At 37.0% G+C, this 20,454-nt stretch overlaps 1 protein-coding gene across 4 annotated transcripts in view; it reads right to left on the reverse strand.

The window, feature by feature from the left end:
* Positions 1-20,454, reverse strand: part of ASB3 (ankyrin repeat and SOCS box containing 3) — a 110,299-nt gene that overhangs the window by 22,676 nt on the left and 67,169 nt on the right. For 2 of the 4 annotated variants that reach the window (XM_044263941.1, XM_044263944.1), the window contains exons 6-8: positions 18,051-18,228; positions 15,154-15,351; positions 2,662-2,919 (exon numbers count right to left, since the gene is read on the reverse strand). In XM_044263941.1, the coding sequence (XP_044119876.1) occupies positions 2,662-2,919; positions 15,154-15,351; positions 18,051-18,228 (634 nt within the window). Of the gene's footprint in view, positions 1-2,661; positions 2,926-15,153; positions 15,352-18,050; positions 18,229-20,454 lie in introns of all 4 variants that reach the window. The other 2 variants (XM_044263940.1, XM_044263943.1) reach the window with 1 other exon arrangement.

Below are 20,454 nucleotides of genomic sequence, written 5' to 3' on the forward strand. Positions count from 1 at the left end.
CAGGCCTTTTTAAAATTATTTTTATTAATATATAATGTTTTATTTTCTCCAGGGGTACAGGTCTGTGAATCATCAGGCTTACACACTTCAAGCACTCACCACATCACATACCCTCCCCAATGCCCATAACCCAACCAACCCTCTCCATACCTCCCCTCCCCCCAGCAACCCTCAATTTGTTTTGTGAGATTAAGAGTCTCTTATGGTTTGTCTCCCTCCCAATCCCATCTTGTTTCATTTTTTTCTTCCCTACCTCCCAAAACCCCCCCACACCTCTCAAATTCCTCATATCGGGAAGATCATATGATAATCATCTTTCTCTGACTGACTTATTTCACTCAGCATAATACCCTCTAGTTCCATTAAGGTTGTTGCAAATGGCGAGATGTCATTTCTTTTGATGGCTGCATAGTATTCCATTATATATATTTATATATATATATATATATATATATATATATATATATATACATACACACACACACACACACCCACCCCACATCTTCTTTATCCACTCATCTGATGATGGACATCTAGGTTCTTTCCATATCTTGGCTATTGAGTCACAGGCATGTACTTTTTAATTTTTTTAAATTTTTTATAAACATATAATGGATTATTAGCCCCAGGGGTTCAGGTCTGTGAATTGCCAGGTTTATGCACTTCATAGCACTCACCATAGCACATATCCTCCCCAATGTCCATAAACCCACCACCCTCTCCTGACTCCTCCCAACCCCCAGCAGTCCTCAGTTTGTTTTGTGATATTAAGAATCTCTTATGGTTTGTCTCCCTCCCCATCCCATCTTGTTTCATTTATTCTTTTCCTAACCCCCAAACCCCCCACGTTGCATCTCCACTTCCTCATATCAGGGAGATCATGTAATAGTTGTCTTTCTCTGATTGACTTATTTCGTTAAGCATAATACTCTCTAGTTACATCCATGTCGTCAAAAATGGCAAGATTTCATTTCTTTTGATGGCTGCATAGTATTCCATTGTATATATATACACCACCTCTTCTTTATCCATTCATCTGTTGATGGACATCTAGGTTCTTCCCATGGTGAGGCTATTGAGGACATAGCTGATATAAACATTTGGGTGCACGTGCCCCTTCGGATCACTACATTTGTATCTTTAGGGTAAATACCCAGTAGTGCAAATGCTAGGTCATAGGGTAGCTCTATTTTCAACTTTTGAGGAACCTCCATGCTGTTTTCCAGAGTGGCTGCACCAGCTTGCATTCCTACCAACAGTGTAGAAGGGTTCCCCTTTTTCCGCATCCTCGCCAGCAACTGTCATTTCCTGACTTGTTAATTTTAGCCATTCTGACTGGTGTGAGGTGGTATCTCAATGTGGTTTTGATTTGTATTTCCCTGATGCCGAGTGATGTGGAGCATTTTTTCATGTGTCTATTGGCCATGTGGATGTCTTCTTTACAGAAATGTCTGTTCATGTCCTCTGCCCATTTCTTGATTGGATTATTTGTTCTTTGGGTGTTGAGTTTGCTAAGCTCTTTATAGATTTTGGACACTAGCACTTTATCTGATATGCTGTTTGCAAATATCTTCTCCCATTCTGTCAGTTGTCTTTTGGTTTTGTTAACTGTTTCCTTTGCTGTGCAAAAGCTTTTGATCTTGATGAAATCCCAATAGTTCATTTTTGCCCTTGCTTCCCTTGCCTTTGGCAATGTTCCTAGGAAGAAGTTGCTGCCACTGAGGTGGAAGAGGTTGCTGCCTGTGTTCTCCTCAAGGATTTTGATGGATTCCTTTCTCACATTGAGGTCCTTCATCCATTTTGAGTCTATTTTCGTGTGTGGTGTAAGGAAATGGTCCAATTTCATTTTTCTGCACGTGGCTATCCAATTTTCCCAACACCATTTGTTGAAGAGACTGTTTTTTTTCCATTGGACATTCTTTTTTTTTTTTAAAGATTTTATTTATTTATTTGACAGAGAGAGATCACAAGCAGGCAGAGAGGCAGGCAGAGAGAGAGGAGGAAGCAGGCTCCCTGCTGAGCAGAGAGCCCGATGCGGGCCTCGATCCCAGGACCCTGAGATCATGACCTGAGCCGAAGGCAGCGGCTTAACCCACTGAGCCACCCAGGCGCCCTCCATTGGACATTCTTTCCTGCTTTGTCAAAGATTAGTGGACCATAGAGTTGAGGGTCTATTTCTGGGCTCTCTATTCTGTTCCATTGATCTATGTGTCTGTTTTTGTGCCAGTACCATGCTGTCTTGATGATGACAGTTTTGTAATAGAGCTTGAAGTCCGGAATTGTGGTGCCACCAGCTTTAGCTTTCTTTTTCAATATTCCTTTGGCTATTCGAAGTCTTTTCTGGTTCCATGAGTCACAGACATTTTTAAGAGCATGAGAGATGGCCTAAGTAGAAAAAATAGCCCTCTCCAAAGAATCCACCCTTCCCTACTTCCTTCCAGTCACCTCTTAATTTTTATTAGGACTCTTACAGTCAATCTCACTATTAGGAATCCCCTACTTCTTCACTCTAACCTAGCCATCATGTGCAAACATACACACACACAAACACACATACACACACACCCTTCTCCCAATATGGGAATCTTAAGACATTGGGAGAAATTGAAGGTAGTATATTCACTCAAAAAGGAAAAGTTTTACTATGGTAGGATTTCTTACCATGAGCTGCATAGTAGATTCAGAGGGTCAAATCCAGCGAGCAGGAGAAATGGCAACCATTCCCTATATTTCATCTGTGCTTTAATCGCATGACTTATAAATTCAGAAACATGGTTCCACGGTGCCAATGGACAACCTTTCTTCAAAAAGTAGCGAAATACTGAAAACTTCTCATACTTCAGGCAGTAGGCCAAATGAAGTTCATTTAGTTGGGCTCCATATTTCAAAAGAATATTCACAATTCCAAAAAATTCGCAGCTCCACCAGAAAGAAAGAGAGAAAGAAAGTTAGACTTTTATATTAAAAAATTCTTACAAATACTTACAGCTGGAAAATAAATGGCAGATGGGATAGCAGAATGCTGTGACATGCGTCAGGAAGGAGAAACTTCCTCTGCCCTATGGTCCTTCTAGTTGGACTCAGAATCAAACTGACATGAGACAGATTAACAGGAGAAAATAAAATTTAATAGGTGTAAGTATGGAGAATCCACATAGACATGAAATTCCAAAGACAAGGAAGCAACATGACCCTTATAAGGAGCAGGATATGGGCCTGAGTATACAAAGGGAAGAGAGCTCATTAGCAGAAAGGTGAAATGAGGGGTTTGGAAAAACAAGGTTGCCCTATTATTCAGATTGAGTTCCCTAGGCAAAGGGAAGTCTCTGATAATAGTTCTCTTTCTGTTGCAGGCTCTCCTTTCCAACGTAAAGTTAGGCAGTTTCGGGAGAGGCAAAGAGCTTTTCTTGCATCTGCTGGGTTTTTACTACTTTTAACTCAAAACAATCTTTATGCTGAAGTGATACATTTCAGGGCCTCTCATCCTGCAACCCCTTCATGGGTCTAGTGAATTGAGATTAGGGTATTTTACCTTTTAATTAAAAATTTTAATTAAGTATTTAATTAAGTATATTACCCTCCTGCATGGTTTTTAATTTTCAACTATGAAGAGGTAGTGCCCTTAGAATCTAAAACATTCATATTAAGTAGATAATTTTTTAAATTATCATTGACAAATAGAAAACTCTTCTCAAACTGTGGTATTTTCATACAATTAAGTTCTTACAACAAAATACTTAGAAGCAAAGTTTATTTTATTTATTTATTTTTTTAAGATTTTATTTATTTAGGGGCGCCTGGGTGGCTCAGTGGGTTAAAGCCTCTGCCTTCGGCTCAGGTCATGATCCCAGGGTACTGGGATCCAGCCCCCGCATCACATCAGGCTCTCTGCTCAGCAGGGAGCCTGCTTCCCTTCCTCCCTCTCTGCCTGCCTCTCTGCCTACTTGTGATCTCTGTCTGCCAAATAAATAAATAAAATCTTAAAAAAAAAAAAAAAAGATTTTATTTATTTGACAGAGAGAGAGTTCACAAGTAGGCAGAGAGGCAAGTGGACGGAGAGGCGGAAGCAGGCTCCTCGCTGAGCAGAGAGCCAGATATGGGGCTCCATCCCAGGACCCTGAGACTATGACCTGAGCTGAAGGCAGAGGCTTAATTCACTGAGCCACCCAGGTGCCCAGAAGCAAAGTTTATTAAAAAATGTCATCAGTCCCTAAAAACAGAGGACTGACTCACTCTCGGAATTTCCAAGATACCATTTCCTTTAGCAAGAGTCTTAGTTAATTTCCCTTTTATTTTTAAGTTTATAATGGTAAAAACAAGGAAAGTTTCTTTATGAACAAAAATTTAACTTAGTTTTATATTTCTGAATTAATCTTCTTTATCAAATACTTTTGTAGAATATAAGTATATCATTTTATATCTATTAAATTGGTTACTTTTATTTTTTTTTTAATGTATCATCCAATACTGGTAAGTTATGGTGGTTGAACTGACTGAAAATAAGAGTAACCCTTTTCTGAGAAAGCTAACTGGGCAAGATGTATCAAAAGAGATATCATAGCACAGTTATAAGAGGCACAGTCTCTGGAGCCAGCCTGCTCAGCTTATTATCCATGGAACTCTGAACCAATTACTTCACCTTTTTGGCACACAAAACTAACACTATACAAGTATTTGTAAAATAAAATTATATGTATAGTATGTTACTATTAATAATTAATTAAAATAAAACAACAATTAAAATAAAACATAATAGGGGGTACCTGGCTGACTCAGTCAGTGGAACATGCAACTCTTGACCCCAGGGTCATGAGCTCAAGCCCCAGGTTGGGTGTGGAGCTTACTTTAAGAAATAAATAAGTAGAATAGTAAAATAATAATAATAATAAGTAGAATAGAATAGAGTAAGTATAAATCCTGGGAATTTATCCAAGACAAAAAGAAATTATATCCTATTTGTACAACATTAACCATAGTATTATCTGTAACAGACTTCAAAAACAAAGAAATTACCTGTTTAACAACATAATAATGGATAAGTACAAAATATGATACAGTCATCAAAAACTGCAATTCTGATGGCCCTGTGACCACATCTTAAAAAATATGCTTTAAGTTTAACTCTCTCAAAGCTTAGTAAATAACTATGTACACAACTGTGGAAGAAAATATGTAATAAAATCATTCTCTTGGGGTACTTGGGTGGCTCAGTCAGCTTAGCACTTCCCTTCAGCTCAAGTCATGATCTCACAGTCCTGGAATGGAGCCCCGCATTGGGCTCTCTGCTCAGCAGGGAGTCTGCTTCACCCTCTCCTCATTCTCTCTCTCCCTCCTTCCCTCTCACTCTTCTCTCCCTCAAGTAAATAAATTAAAACCTTAAAAAAAAAATCATTCTCCCTTTGCACATGGCATTAATGCTATTTTAAACAACTATAAATACAAAAAATATTTCATTAATCACAATATCATGGAATCTAAGTAAATAAAAGCATAAAAATTATAGATAAAACAAATATAAAATGTTTAAGCCACTGTCCTGTGAAACCAACTACTTCTGAGGACTTATGCATACAATTTGAAATCAAAATTCTAAAGCGGTAAACTTTAATAAGCAGTAAATAGCAACAAATAGTGGTAAACAAGTAAACTGTTACCTAATCCATGTGTATTTTTATAAATCCATGTTCTCTAATCTCCAGTTTGTGCTTTTCTTTAGTTAAAACCTTAAACAGTATCTGCTTTATTTTTAGTTATTTACATAGCAATTGGAAAAGAAAAACTGAGGGGCATTTGGGTGGCAGGGTCAGTTGAGCACCTGACCCTTGGTTTCAGCTCAGGTAGTGATCTCAGGGTCCTAAGACTGAGCCCTTGATGGAGGCTCAGCATTGCATTCTGCACTCAGTGTGAGTCTGTGAGTCTGCTTGGGACCCTCTTTCTCTCTCTCTCCCTCTCCCTCTGCCCCTCCCCACTGTGGTCTTTCTCTCTCTCAAAAAAATAAATAAATCTTTTTTAAAAAAAATTAAAAGAAAAATCAATAATTCTAAAATTTTTTAAAAAGGATTTACTTATTTGAGGGGCGCCTGGGTGGCTCAGTGGGTTAAAGCCTCTGCCTTCGGCTCAGGTCATGATCCCAGGGTCCTGGGATTGAGCCCCACATCAGGCTCTCTGCTCAGCGGGGAGCCTGCTTCCCTTCCTCTCTCTCTGCCTGCTTGTGATCTCTGTCAAATAAATAAATAAAATCTTTAAAAAAAAATATTTACTTATTTGAGAAAGAGAAGACAGAGAGATTGTGTGGTGTGGGCGATGGGGGTGGCAGGGGGAGAGGGTGAGAGTCATGAGCAGACTCCACGCTGCAGGCAGAGCCCACATGGGGCTGGATCTCATAGCCCTGTGATCTCACAGCCCTGAACTGAAAACAAGAATAGGATGCTCAACCATTTCTCCCACCCATGCACCCCTCTAAAATTTCTTCATAAAAATTAAAACCTTTTTACCTGCCTACCATGTTGCTATTTGTTCCTGATTCGAAGTCCATCATTCATATTACTGTTCTTGAAAACAGCCCTGTAGGTATATATTTTTTCCTCTGGTTCTTTTCAGATAAAAGAAGGCTGAGAGATTTGCTGTCAGCAGTCTTGCACTACAAAAAATGCTAAAGAATATACTTCTGATTGATGGCTCTAAACAGTTATCACCAATTTATTTCAAACACTTTGACCTCATTTGACTAGGCTCTCATTATTTTGCCTGCAGTTATTACTTGCTGATTCCACTATAGAACAGACAAGCTACACATGGACTGTTGAACGAGTTCCAATAAATATGCAGGTAAACTATGAGAAAACTGCCTCACTACAAGTGTGATATATAATTCTCAAGAAGCCTAGCAATTTTCAAGGCATGAGTGTTTACATGTGCAATTCAGGGACTGGTTGAATTCTTCCCTCAAGTGCTCTGAAGCCATCAACAGCTTAACCACAGATAACTTTAGCTCTTAATGATTTAGTTCTTGAAACACACTTTTGCTACAGAATGCAAAGGTAAATGAGAATCCTAAATGCAAGCTATTAGAGGAAGTGCTACAGATGGGTTCCCTAGCCATTTTCTATTCAGAAAAAAACTATAAGACAATTAGTGACTTTCTCATTAAAATTTTAATATAGCACCCAGACATGTGGCTCCTGCTAAAAAAATTTTAAGAACAATGCCTAAAGATAAACCATTCATCTCTAAAATGTGGGAGGAACATACACACATATAATTCTTTAAAACAAGAAATTTTAATGAGTATTTATTCTATACCAGGCACTATGTTAAATGTGTTACATGGGAAATTTGCCTTAATTCTCACAAGAACCCTAAGAAGTAAGTTCTACTATTATCTCCATTCTAGACACAAAAACTGTGACGCTTAGTCACACAACTGGTAACTGGTAGAACTGATATAATATCAAACCAAAATCTACCAGTGAGTATATACCAGTGAATCTACCAGTGAATACAGCAAATATATGAAATATTGCTTCTCTATTATGAAAACTGAATGCTTCATGAAATAGTTAAATCAAATTGAGGAATATTTTAAGGCCAGACCTATGCTTCCCAAAGTATGTTCCAAGGAACACAAGACCCTGAAAATGATCCATATAACTAAGGCTCCATGATGAAAATATTTGAGAAATCCTATACGGTATACACTGAGGTCAGAAAAGAGAGAACTATAGGATGAACTTATTTTTTAAAAGAATGCTAGAAAAAATAAATAAATAAATAAAGTATGCTAGTTACATTTTCAAATTAAATGCCAAAACACCTTCAACCTCTGGACACATCTCAGAAGCAGTATTGTGTTTTTCCCCCCGAGAAGAATTTTTTGTTTAAGATTACTTATTTGAGAGAGGAGAGAGAGTATGAGAACAGGAGGAAGGGCAGAGGGAGAGGGAGAACCAAGATTCTGAACCAAGATCAAGAGTCGGACACTTAGCTGACTGGGCCAACCAGACACCCCAGAAGAATTATCTTTAAAATTAAAGACATGGATCTGTTAAAAAGAAAATCATGGGCCCCACATGGCATCACCTGGGTTAAGGCCTCAAGTCAGTAAGCTAAGACTTAAAACATAACCTAAGTGCAGTTTCAACTCCGTAAGGAATGTGACCTTTAACCAGTCAACATGGAATTTCCTGGTCAAAATTAGAAAATACTGAGGGACTCTTCCAACCCCTTAGGAGGGCAACCTTGTCTAAACAATGCATTCATTTCTTGATAGTCAGTTCCTGTCTCCTTTTTTTCATGCTCTCTCTTTGCCTCTAAAAACCTTTCTTTAGTTTAGTTCAGTGGTGATTCCCTCTACTGGCTAGATAGGATGCTGCCGGATTCATAATTTGTTTAATAAAGCCAATTAAGATCTTCAAATTTACTCAGTTGAATTTTTTAACAGGTCCAATTGTTCATCTGAAAATAATAAAGTGATTTTTTAAATCTCCCAAAAGTCTTTAAACACAGGAACAAAAGTTTAGATCGTAGTCTCAGGGTTGTGAGATCAAGCCCCGTATCGGGCTTTGTGCTCTACAGGAAGTCTGTGTTTGCCCTGGATTCTTTTCCTCTCCCTCTCCCTCTGCCCTGTTTTCAGACTTCTCATACTTGTGTAAACTCATTCTCTTCTTTAGGAATTCATAGACATCATCATAAGAAAAATTCTTGGAAACCTTTCAGGAAAAAAACTTAGTGAACATTGCTTAACTCTGTGTTTCCTAAACTTAATTAACTATAGAAACCCCTGTGTCCTATGTAATATCTATTAATGACCCACAGAATTAGTATCCTACAAAAACACTTTGGAAAACCCAGCTCTAAACATCTTCCAATTATCAGCCTTGTGTTAGGACAAGAGCACACTCCTAAAAGGTTTATGTGACCACCTAGTACCACATTTATAGTCCCTTCTCTAACAAAACTACCATTTATATGGCAAATAATAAACATAAAATGAAGTGGATGATCATAAAACTTTGTCAGCATGCCCTGAGCTTTGGGGGAAGCTATTAAGAAAGCTTCAAATATATGTGTAAACCCAGAAACACAAGGAACTTACGTTCTAAATGAGCTTATCACATACCATTGAGCAACAACAGACCCTAGGGCTTAGATAACCTTTGGTGAAAATACAGATTACATGGAAATATGCATGTTAAGTCCCTTAACACTTAAAACAAATTTTCTCTCAAACCCCAATGAAGAACTGGAAAACTCTTGAAAAGCCTATGAATTAAAAAGAAATAGTCCATCTTATTTAACATGAATATCAAGAGCTAACAGTGACACATTAAGAGAATGCATGTTATAAAATAGTGGAAATCAATAGATAATAGAGAGGAGAAGTTTAAAAACTAAAAAAACAATGCCTAGGCCTTATTTTTAGGGATTGTACCCTTTTTATCATTCTGGTCTTTGAAATTCAAAAATGTATACAGAAACATTATCCTGATAACAGAAGCACAGTAAAAGGAAATTCAACATAACAAGACTTATTTTAAACAACTAAAAACAGACAAACATCTTGATTATTTTATGTCCAATTAGCCAACAAAACATCTAACCAACTTATTGGCTGAATTATCAAAAGGTCACATAATAAGTTTTACTGAATGGCTCTCAGCTAACAGTTGAAAACAAAATGAAGACATTAGGTCCTGTCAGGTGTACCCATGTGTGATATGATGATGAGATTGGACACAATTTCTATAAAACTAACGTGATAACAATGATCAGTATCAATTAAAAAGACAAAAATCTAGTCAGTTAAGCCATGATCATGTTCTACAATCATCTATAAAAGGCAATAAAGCTTGTTCAAATTGTACTGAAATGTTTAAGTTTCCCTAGTCCTTCACCCATTCCAGTTAAAAGGAGTCTTTTTCTTATATCTTCTCATTTGAATTGAATTACTTAACTGTGCTTTTGAAAGATGCTTTCATGTCACTGCAGCTGTTAACTTTTTAGCCCCAAAGAACAAGACTGCTTTTTGTACAGTGACGGAGGAGACACCTTTCCATCATTCCTAACTGTGGTGAGAAGAGCTAAAGATCATTGCTTCAAATAGAAGCTTATCCTCTCTCAAAGGGATAAAGAACAAAAATGTTTAGAATCCTGAGCTAAAAAGTTAACTTGGCTGAATGAAACATAAAACAAAAAAGAAAGGAAAACTTAAGGGGTGCCTAGGTGGCTCAGTGGGTTAAGCCTCTGCCTTCGGCTCGGGTCATGATCCCAGGGTCCTGGTTTCGAGTCCCGCATCAGGCTCTCTGCTCAGCAGGGAGCCTGCTTCCTCCTCTCTCTCTCTGCCTGCCTCTCTGCCTGCCTCTCTGCCTACTTGTGATCTCTCCTGTCAAATAAATAAATAAATTCTTTAAAAACAAAACAAAACAAAACAATAAAAAAAGGAAAACTTGAGGGGTGCCTAGGTGGCTCAGTGGGTTAAGCCTCTGCCTTCGGCTCAGGTCATGATCTCAGGGTCCTGGGATCAAGCCCTGCATCGGGCTCTCTGCTTAGCAGGGAGCCTGCTTCCCACTCTCTCTGCCTGCCTCTCTGCCTACTTGTGATCTCTCTCTCTCTGTGTCAAATAAATAAATAAAATCTTTAAAAAAATTAAAAAAGTAAAACTTAAAACCCAGAACCATTATTTATATTTATTATTTTCATCACCTTTCAATATTCATTGGACTATTCATAAAAGCAGATGAAAACTTACTGAAACACAATAGGCCAAAAGTGCAAGGGCCATAAATACTAAATCTCTCAGAGAAATGCCAAAAACTACCAAAAAACACACAAATGCAAAAAGAAACTAAATTTATAGGAACATATGGTTGCCATAAAAATAAAATTTCAAAACTTATCACCACTAAACCTAGATCATTATCTTACCAAATCTCTGAAACTTTGAATATTTAATAATAATTAATTTCAGAAAACAGAGTCTTCCAAGTTAACTCAAATTCTTATTAATAGTTGATAAATGGAGTAAAGGAAACTCATATATTGTTTTATTATGGAACAAAAGCATATAATAGTTATTTTAAATGAAAATTATATTCAATTATCCTTGCTTTTTAAATGATAACTTAAATTGTTTTAATTAATTTTTAAGTGTGTGACTATAGAGAATCCAAATCTTTTTTCTATTTTTTTTTTTTTTAAGTGATCTCTACATCCAACATGGGGCTTGAGCTCATGACCCTGAGATCAAGAGTAGCACATTCTTCCACCTGAGCAGCCAGGTGCCCCTGAGAATCCAAATTTTAAGATGCTATACTTGCTAAAAGAAATAACAACAGATTAACAAATTCTCCTATTTTGATTTTTTCCTCCAGACACCTGGCTATGTTACCCTCTTCATATAGTAAAACAAAACCTACTGGGAGAATGACACTTTCCTTGCTTGATCAGCAAAGTTTTATATGGAATTCCAAAATAATCAAATGATTCCCACATTGCATGTACAGTGATTGACATGTAAACTAAGAGCAGGCATTTATTAGCTAATATAAATGTATAGATTTTAAAGTTTAATTGATACTGTTTTCTAGATAAAAGGAAGATGGCAGGGAGAAAAAAATTAGCCTTAGTATTTTTTTATTATGCACCCAAAATTATGCAATGTACTATACTTAAGTCAACTCTTTCATATACACACATTAAATGTGAGCATAGGTGATTATGATGCTACTATCGCTTAGATTTAGTCCTTTCTGAAAGGCTTCCCATTCAGTTAAATTCCCCACAAAGCAGGTAATAATAGCAAAGATGTCTCAAAATTAATCTATTGCAATGGATCTCAGGCAAACAAATGAAAAGTAGAAAGACTAGGAGAATGTACCTTCATAAAATAGGTATTTTGATGTTTTAAGCTTTTCCCCATAGGCTAACAAGTAATGTCTTTGAGTGACTTTTCTCACTGAAAAACCCACCTTGCTAATTAAGAACACATTTGGTCCAATTACAAGTTCCCACAAGGGGGGGGGGATAGCTGATAAGCCTTTTTAACGAGTAGCAAAAATCAAGCTTGTTAGCCCATGTAGGGGCTACTGTAGAGCACACTGCTGCACACTGCTGCTGCTTTACCTTCAGTTTTCAGCCATATGATTATTTTTGAGCACTCTTTTTTGTTACTGTTTTTCGGCTTCATCGTTTATCGATCTACTGAGCTTCCTAAATAATACACATACACATAAATGTGTATTTTTTATCCAATGCTGGGAAGCTTTTGGCTATTATGAGTTCATATAATTTTCCTGCAACAATCTCTTTCTCTTCTTCTGGACTCTAATGATATCAACGTTAACCTGCTGATATTGTCCCACAGGACCCTGAGGCTCTGTCCTTTTTTATTTCTCCCAATTTTTCTCTCTGTTCTTCTCTTTGGATAATTTCTATTGGCTTATCATCAGGTTAACGTCAGTTCCATTCCGCTATGCAGCCCATTCAGAGAAATTTTCATTTCAGATATTATATTTTCCAGTTATAAAATCTCCACATGGTTCTTCTTTTATAGTTTTTATTTCTCACTTGAGAATTTCTATCTTTCATTTATTTCAAGTATGTTTACCTTAAATAGCACATTATAACAGCTGTTTTCAATTACTTGACATTTCCAAAAGCTGAATTATCTCAGGTTTGACACCTGTTAATTCTTTTCCCTTGAGAACTGGGCATAGTTTATTGGTTCCTCACATGACAAGTAATTTTAGACTATATCCTAGATATTGTGATGTTACTGTTGTATAGATTCTGTGTCCTGTGTCCTATATTAATCCTTTAAAGAATACTGAATTTAGCTTGTTTATTTTAGCAGGCATATAACCTAGTAAGTTCAGACTACAATTTGTTTCACCTTCCACAGACTGTAGTTGCAATGTCAGTTCAGTTCTCAAAGCCTTTATTATGCCATTTTGGCTGGTCCCATCAAATATGCCACTAAGGGGTTACTCTGAGACTTGGGTGACAGTTTAAATCTTGTTTTCAGCAATCTGGACCTGTCATTCAAAGCTTGGAGTGACCTTGGGACATATGCAGATGCATACCGAGAATCAGAGAGAACCCTTCTCCCCCTCTCTCTTCTCCAGAATTCCCCTCACACTCTCTGTCCCATAAGGCTCAATTTACCTGATTCTTCAGGCAGAAAAACTTTATTTTAAGGTGTTTCAGGGTTAACACGCCACTATGTCATATGGTTTAATTCAAACGACACTTAGAAGCTGATGAGGGATGAGCTTAGCTGCTCTTCCTCCAGAAGGTAAACTGAAGGCCAGAGAAGACTATCATCATATTGGACAAACACATAAAAACTATGCAAAACCATTATATTCCAATATAATTTTTTACAAGTTCAATTCTGACCTAATAATAAAATATAATGGACTTAGATACATATAAAGAAAGACAACTGAAACAACTGAAGTTATCCATGCAGCCCTACTGAAGAAAAACTAGAAGTATTTAGAAAGATAAAACTTGAAGGGATACACAACACACTACTATGAAATCATGAAAGTAATGCATAGAGTAGGTCCCAGATACTCAGATTCACCCAGGCCCCAACTATTCAGACTACAATATATACCTGGAAGCTTGCATTCAGAATAAATAAAATTAACTACTATTTTACACAGCAAATGTTTAAAAATGGTAGACTGAAAAGCTTAGAAAATAATTTTTTTTTTTTTTAGAAAATAAATTTTTGATAGACATTTCAATTAAATAGTGGTGAGCTGTCCATAATAGTGAATTCAGGAGAGCCAATGAAATTTGGGGCATGCCTACAACCTCTTCTGTATCATTAAAAACAAGAATGTCGGGGTGCCTGGGTGGCTCTGTGGGTTAAGCCTCTGCCTTTGGCTCGGGTCATGATCTCAGGTTCCTGGGGTCGAGCCCCACATAGGGCTCTCTGCTCAGCAGGAGGCCTGCTTCCCCCCCCCACCCTCTGCCTGCCTCTCTACCTACTTGGGATCTCTCTCTAATACATAAATAAAATCTTAAAAAAAAAAACCAAGATTGTCTATCTTCACAACTTATTCCATTAATGTATGGACCCTACATATTACTCTATGGTTTTTCTTGCACTTGGCCTTATTCTTACTATCTATTTTAAAATCTCAGAAGTCTGACAGACAAGTACTGGCCAGAAGCTAATAAAACAGCAGTAATTCTTCATTTATTCTACTTCACAGGATCATAGAAGATTAGCAGAACAAATATCTTAAGACTTTTTAATTACCCTGACTCACATAAAGAAATGCCACATACTAAATACATTAAAAGTACAATAATATTTACAAAACTAAAGTTTCATTTTTAGGCTAATAACAAGTCTTAAAAATTTTAAATGGTAAAAAAAACTGAAATAAAATCAATGCCTTACTTGATAAAGTCATTTTAAATTCTTTTTTCATCCCCCAGCTTTATTAAAATATAACTGACAGAAAAGATTTTATTTAAAACATACAACATAATAATCTCATAAATATACACAGTGTGAAAGGATTCCCCCACAAAGAATTAACACATCCATCACGTCACGTTTATCATTTTCTTTTTTTAGTGAGCAAATTTAAGTTCTACTCTCTTAGCAAATTTCAATTATACAATACAATGTTATCAACTATAGTCACCATGTTATACATTAGATCCTCAGGCCTTATTCATCATACAACTAATGTTTGTCTTAAGTTTTGAATTGTTTTGAAAACCAAGAATTAGCAGAGAAATCCAGCATTTACTTTATTTTTTTAATATTTTAATTTTAACTAGTCACTAGACCCAACCTGAGGCTTAAACCCACAATCCTGAGATCAAGAAAACCAACTGAGCCAGCCAGGTGCCCACCCTGCATTTACTTTAATACACTGAAAATATTCTCTAAAGTGGCTACAATGAAAATATAATCCAGGTCTAAAAAGAGAAGAGAAAAAAATCTCTGACGTTATCACTTCATTTTCACAATGAAATGTACTTTGATGGAACAAAGTACATCATAGAGGGTTATTTATTTGTTAAGTCAACAATTTAGCATATGAGATATTAAGTTTCATCATAAAAGAAAATCACTTGGAAATACTTCTCCATACAAAAAAGAATAAAAACAACAAGTATACATACTCCTTTTGGAAAGCCATACACATGGGAGAACTGAACCCAAAGACGAGGCACATCTGGGCGTCTGGACTGTAGCCATGCTGGAGTAACATTTCTAGGCACTCCTCATGCCCTCCAAATACTGCTGAGTAAACAGGACTCACTTTGTCTGGCCCAGTGTCACAGACCCGGTTGGTAAGTGGTATTAACAAGTCCAAGATTCTGTAACAACACAAATTCAGGAGCATTTAATGTTTTTACACATACATGAGTGCAGGCGACATTTCTACAGCACATATTTTAAGAGTCACCCACTGATTGATGTAAAGTCTTTGTCTTCTACCTACATTAATTACAGGCTGCACACTCCAAAATGTTACCCTTACTATTGTTGCTTTATACAAAAGTCCTTACATCTATCTAAAACAGAATTTAATAATTTTACCGTAAGTAAATATGGAACAGGCTATACTTTTTTTTTCACTATTTATCTTGCCACCACCATCACCCTACTCTTCCCAATTCAAATTTTGTTAGCTATTTTAGAATCTAATAATTAAAAACTTCATTATACCATATATGAACTTATATCAAGAAAATAATTTCCTTTCTTTTTTTAAAATAAACTTCTCTTTTTTAAAATAAACTAAAATCTTATTTTTCTAATTAGTAAGAATTTTTAAGTACGGTGAGTGCCATGAAATGAACAGTATTTTCATAAGGGAGAAATAAGAATTCTTTTTTTTTTTTAAGATTTTATTTATTTCTTTGAGAGAGAGCACAAGCAAGTGAGGGAACAAGGGCGGGGAGGGATTGGGCACAAGCAGGGGGAGGCAGAGGTGCAGAGGGAGAGGGAGAAGCAAACTCCCCACTGAGTAGGGAGCCCAATGTGGAGCTCCATCCCAAGACCCTGAGATCATGACCTGAGCCAAAGCCAGATGCTTAACTGACTGAGCCCACCAGGTGCCCCAAGAAATAAAAATTGTTGCTAAAATATTCTATTCTCTGAAAAGAATATGAGCTCTTTATTTTTTTATTATTATTTTTTAAGTTTATTTATTTTTTTGTCAGAGACAGAGAGAGAGAGAGACAGCGAGAGAGGGAATACAAGCAGGGGGAATGGGAGATGGAGAAGCAGGCTCCCCACTGAGCAGGAAGCCCGATGTGGGGCTTGACCCCAGGACCCTAGGATCATGACCTGAACTGAAGGCAGATGCCTAAGGACTGAGCCACCAAGGCGCCCCAGAATATGAGCTCTTTAAACGCTAACGTAGATTTCTAGAGAAACTGCTAGCTAAATGGAGGAACTTCTTAAGAAAATAATTAAAACCTAAATACTTAGATTATTTGTAAACCTACCTCCAGAATTCAGCTAGAAAGGAAGAACTAGTCTACTCTTCTAAAATTAAAAATAAAACTGTAGGGATAAGGTCAGCCATGAAATCCCCCCTTTCTGGGAAAAGAAAGGCAGGGCTACTCCAAAGCTCCTTTCCTTTTGTAATGTAGGCTTAAGATGTTAACATTTAAGTAGAACTTAATACTCACAGAAGGGGTTATATTAGAAAACTGTAATGATAAACAGAATTCCCAAAATTGAGGGCAAATCCCAAGTGGGTTTTGATATCAATTTAAAGCTCCCAGTATAATTGTACCTAACACTTAGGTTTAAATAAATCAAGAATTTTAAGAAAAAATACCTAATCTTAAAACCCAAGTATTCTGTTAAAAATAAATAAGCTGTTTAATGTCCCTTAATAAATGTGTTTAATTTTTAAAAATGGGTTGGAAAAATTATACAAGGTGCAAAAATACTTACAAATACCTTTGAGGAAATAGTAAAATATTGTGCCACCTTGTGGCATAATAACCAAATCACAGAATTTATTTTCCTACTATGTAATCACACTAAAGTAATGATAATTTCCACTACTACTTTTTAAATTAAATAACAGTAACAACTATAAAACTATTATTTTAGAATTACGACTCTAAAGACTTTAGGCATATATTTTTTAAAAGTATTCATTGCCAATTTATGTTAAGATGGGCTAACCAAATTCTCACAGGTATAACCAGGTTATTAGCTTCTAAGATTCCTGGAACCCCCAATTTCAAAGAGTTCCAATTTCTTTCAGTCTTCCTCTCTCCAGAAAACAGCAAAAATTCCACAAGAACTTCTGGCTAAGAAAGAAGAGTAACAGAAGCAGGGAAGAGTACCAAGCTGGACTTGAGATTATAAAGAGAAGTCTAGTCAAGGATTCAAAATGGAGAGAACTACCCAGCTCACACAAAAGAAAGGCTCGACCTAAAAGGGGTTACAAATTCAAAAGCTTTCTGGGATCAGGGAGGTTATCATAAATAAGTTGAATAAGGTCATCAGATCGCTAACTAAGGACACATGGGATAAAACCAGAGCAGAGTAGGAGAGCATGGCCACAGCTTGAGAAACCAGAGGAAAGAGCTAAACACCTGGAGGATGCCCCGGAACTCTGTCTCTAGCCACTCTGCTCACACTAGGAAAGTCCAAGACTAAGAGGAGCTCAGGATGGCAGAGGGGACAGATACGGGGGTGGATCTAGTCATACAGTAGGTTGGCAGAGAAGGCAATACCAAGGATTCTGCCTAGAGATAAAGGGTCTGGCCCAGAAAATTTATTCCTTATTACCTTTTTTTTTTTTTTAAAAGACTTTATTTATTTATTTGACAGAGAGAGGGATCACAAGTAGGCAGAGAGGTAGGTAGAGACAGAGGGGGGAGCAGGTTCCCCGCTGAGCAGAGAGCCCAATGTGGGGCTCAATCCCAGGACCCTGAGATCATGACCTGAGACAAAGGCAGAGGCTTAACCCACTGAGCCACCCAGGCGCCCCTCCTTATTACTTTTTGATTATGAGACCATTTTTATTTTCTGTTTTAATACTTACTTCGTATGGCCCATTTGTGCAGCTGCATGAATAGGTAACTGCCAATTGTCCTCATTACAGTAAAGATCAGGATCTGCCCCACTGGACAGCAAAAGCTCCACACATTCTGTGTGGCCCTCTTGAGCAGCAATGAACAAGGGAGTAGCTTTGTCCAATGCTTGACAATTGACATTTGCACCTAATACAAAATACAACATTTAACAGACAATCCTAATTCATGGGGGAAAAAAGGGTGATGATTAACATAAATTGCAAAACAGCTGTCTTAAAAGGGCTTTAGAGTACAATAGTTTTTCCAATCCCAGTGGATATTGTTGTATAAACATACTGATTTTCCACATTTGCTGGTAATCATTTAAATTGTTTTCACTTTTATGTTAACAAGAAAACAAGTGATTAGTACTTTAGAATTCATTTTTAAGCTAAAACAAAAATCTTATTCAATGAAGGATTCATTTCATTCCAATCTGTCCTCCAGCAAGCACTCTGTGGGCCCAATAAGTAATCACTGAAAAACAAAAAATGCAAACCAACAAATATGGAATGTCTGATTATTACAGAAAAAGATAAAAACCTAAGTTATAAGAATTAATAGATGCCATTAATCAATTCAGGCTGAGATTTATGAAAAAAATTCCTGTAGATTATGATACACCTTGGGGCTATGCCTTAAAACTAATGTTGACTAGGGACACCTGGGTGGCTCAATCCTTTAAGTGTCTGCCTTCAGCTCAGGTCATGATCCCAGAGCACTGGGATCTAGTCTCTCATCTGCTTCCTTGCTCAATGGGGAGCCTGGTTTTCCCTCTGGTTGCTGCTCCCCCTCCTTGTGTTCACCCTAACAAATAAATAAATAAAATATTTCAAAAAAATAAAAACAAAACAAAAAAACAATGGTGTGCCTGGGTGGCTCAGTGGGTTAAGCCTCTGCCTTCAGCTCAGGTCATGATCTCAGGGTCCTGGGATCCAGCCCCATATCTGGCTCTCTGCTCAGGAGGGAGCCTGCTTCCCCTCTCTCTCTGCCTGCTTCTCTGCCTACTTGTGATTTCTCTGTCAAATAAATAAAATCTTAAAAAAAAAAACACCCTAATTTTGACTATACTCTTCATTAAGTCCCTTTTTTTGGGACCACTCCATGATAAAACCTTATAATGAAATGAAAAATGTCTATTTAAATGGGTTTCTGAGCTGATTTTTCAAGAGCAAAAACTAATCAATTGTTTAAATGCCAGGGCATTAAGATGTAAAAAAACTGAAAGTGACCTCACTTTTTAGGAAGGTTTTAAAAATAGCAAATCTCCCCCAATTTTTCTCACTGACAAACAGCATGTTAAGTATGCTAAGTATGGTGTTAGTACAGGACTGTGAGAATTTTTAAATTTATGGGATATGTCTCAGAGGAAAAGTCTTTTTCATCTCAAGGAAAAAAAAATATCTTTTTGAAAGGATGTTCCATAAATGCACCTGGAATAAACCACAGGCCTAACTTAAGCTAAACTATGCAAAACATAAATACTAAGTTAAAGGGTGCGTGGAACGTCGGAAATTCCAACTGGACACTCAACACATCCAGACAAGTAGAATGTTCTTGACCTATACAAGGGAGATGCTTCATCTACTGAAAGCTTAAGAAAGAGGGGAACACTAATCACTGAGAAAAGATTAAGCTGAGAAAAAAATTTACTTAAGTTTCCTTTTTAAGCACTATTTCATTTTGATTGACAATTTCAAAGTATCAAAAAGAATACAGAACCAGGTCCTATAAAATTATAGGTAGAAAAGTCAGAAAAATGACAGATAATTTACTGAAAGAAAAATCATTTTAACTAGTTAGAAACATATATAGCTACATTATAAACATACCTACATACTTTTTCAATTTGCTTTTCATAACTATTCAGAGAGGGCGGGGGGAGGAACAAAGCAAAACAAAACAGGTACCTAGCATTCTGGGAGACATGCTAGGCATAGAGATAGTCATTAAGGTGCAGTTTAACCAATTTTTTTTCTTTTTTTAATGATTTTATTTATTTATTTGACAAAGAAATAGAGAGAGCACAGGTAGGCAGAGCAGCAGTCAGAGGGAGAGGGAGAAGCAGGCTCCCCACCAAGCAGGGAGCCCAAAGCAGGGTTCGATCCCAGGACCCCAGGATCATGACCTGGGCCAAAGGCAGACACTTAACCAAATGAACCACCCAGGTGCCCCATAACCCATTTTATTCTAAATATTAGTTGCACACTAATAATTGGAACGTATAGGACTGGAAGCCATAAAATAAACTGGGACAGTATCAGGAAGGTACCACATAAAAGAAGAGAAGTCACATGAGAAGACCTGATTTCAAGCCCTGATTCTGCCAGTAAATATTTTCTACATCTTTGGCAAGGCATTTAAATCAGGGTC

This window comes from Neovison vison, chromosome 8, assembly GCF_020171115.1.
Source record: "Neovison vison isolate M4711 chromosome 8, ASM_NN_V1, whole genome shotgun sequence".
NCBI lineage: Eukaryota > Metazoa > Chordata > Mammalia > Carnivora > Mustelidae > Neogale > Neogale vison.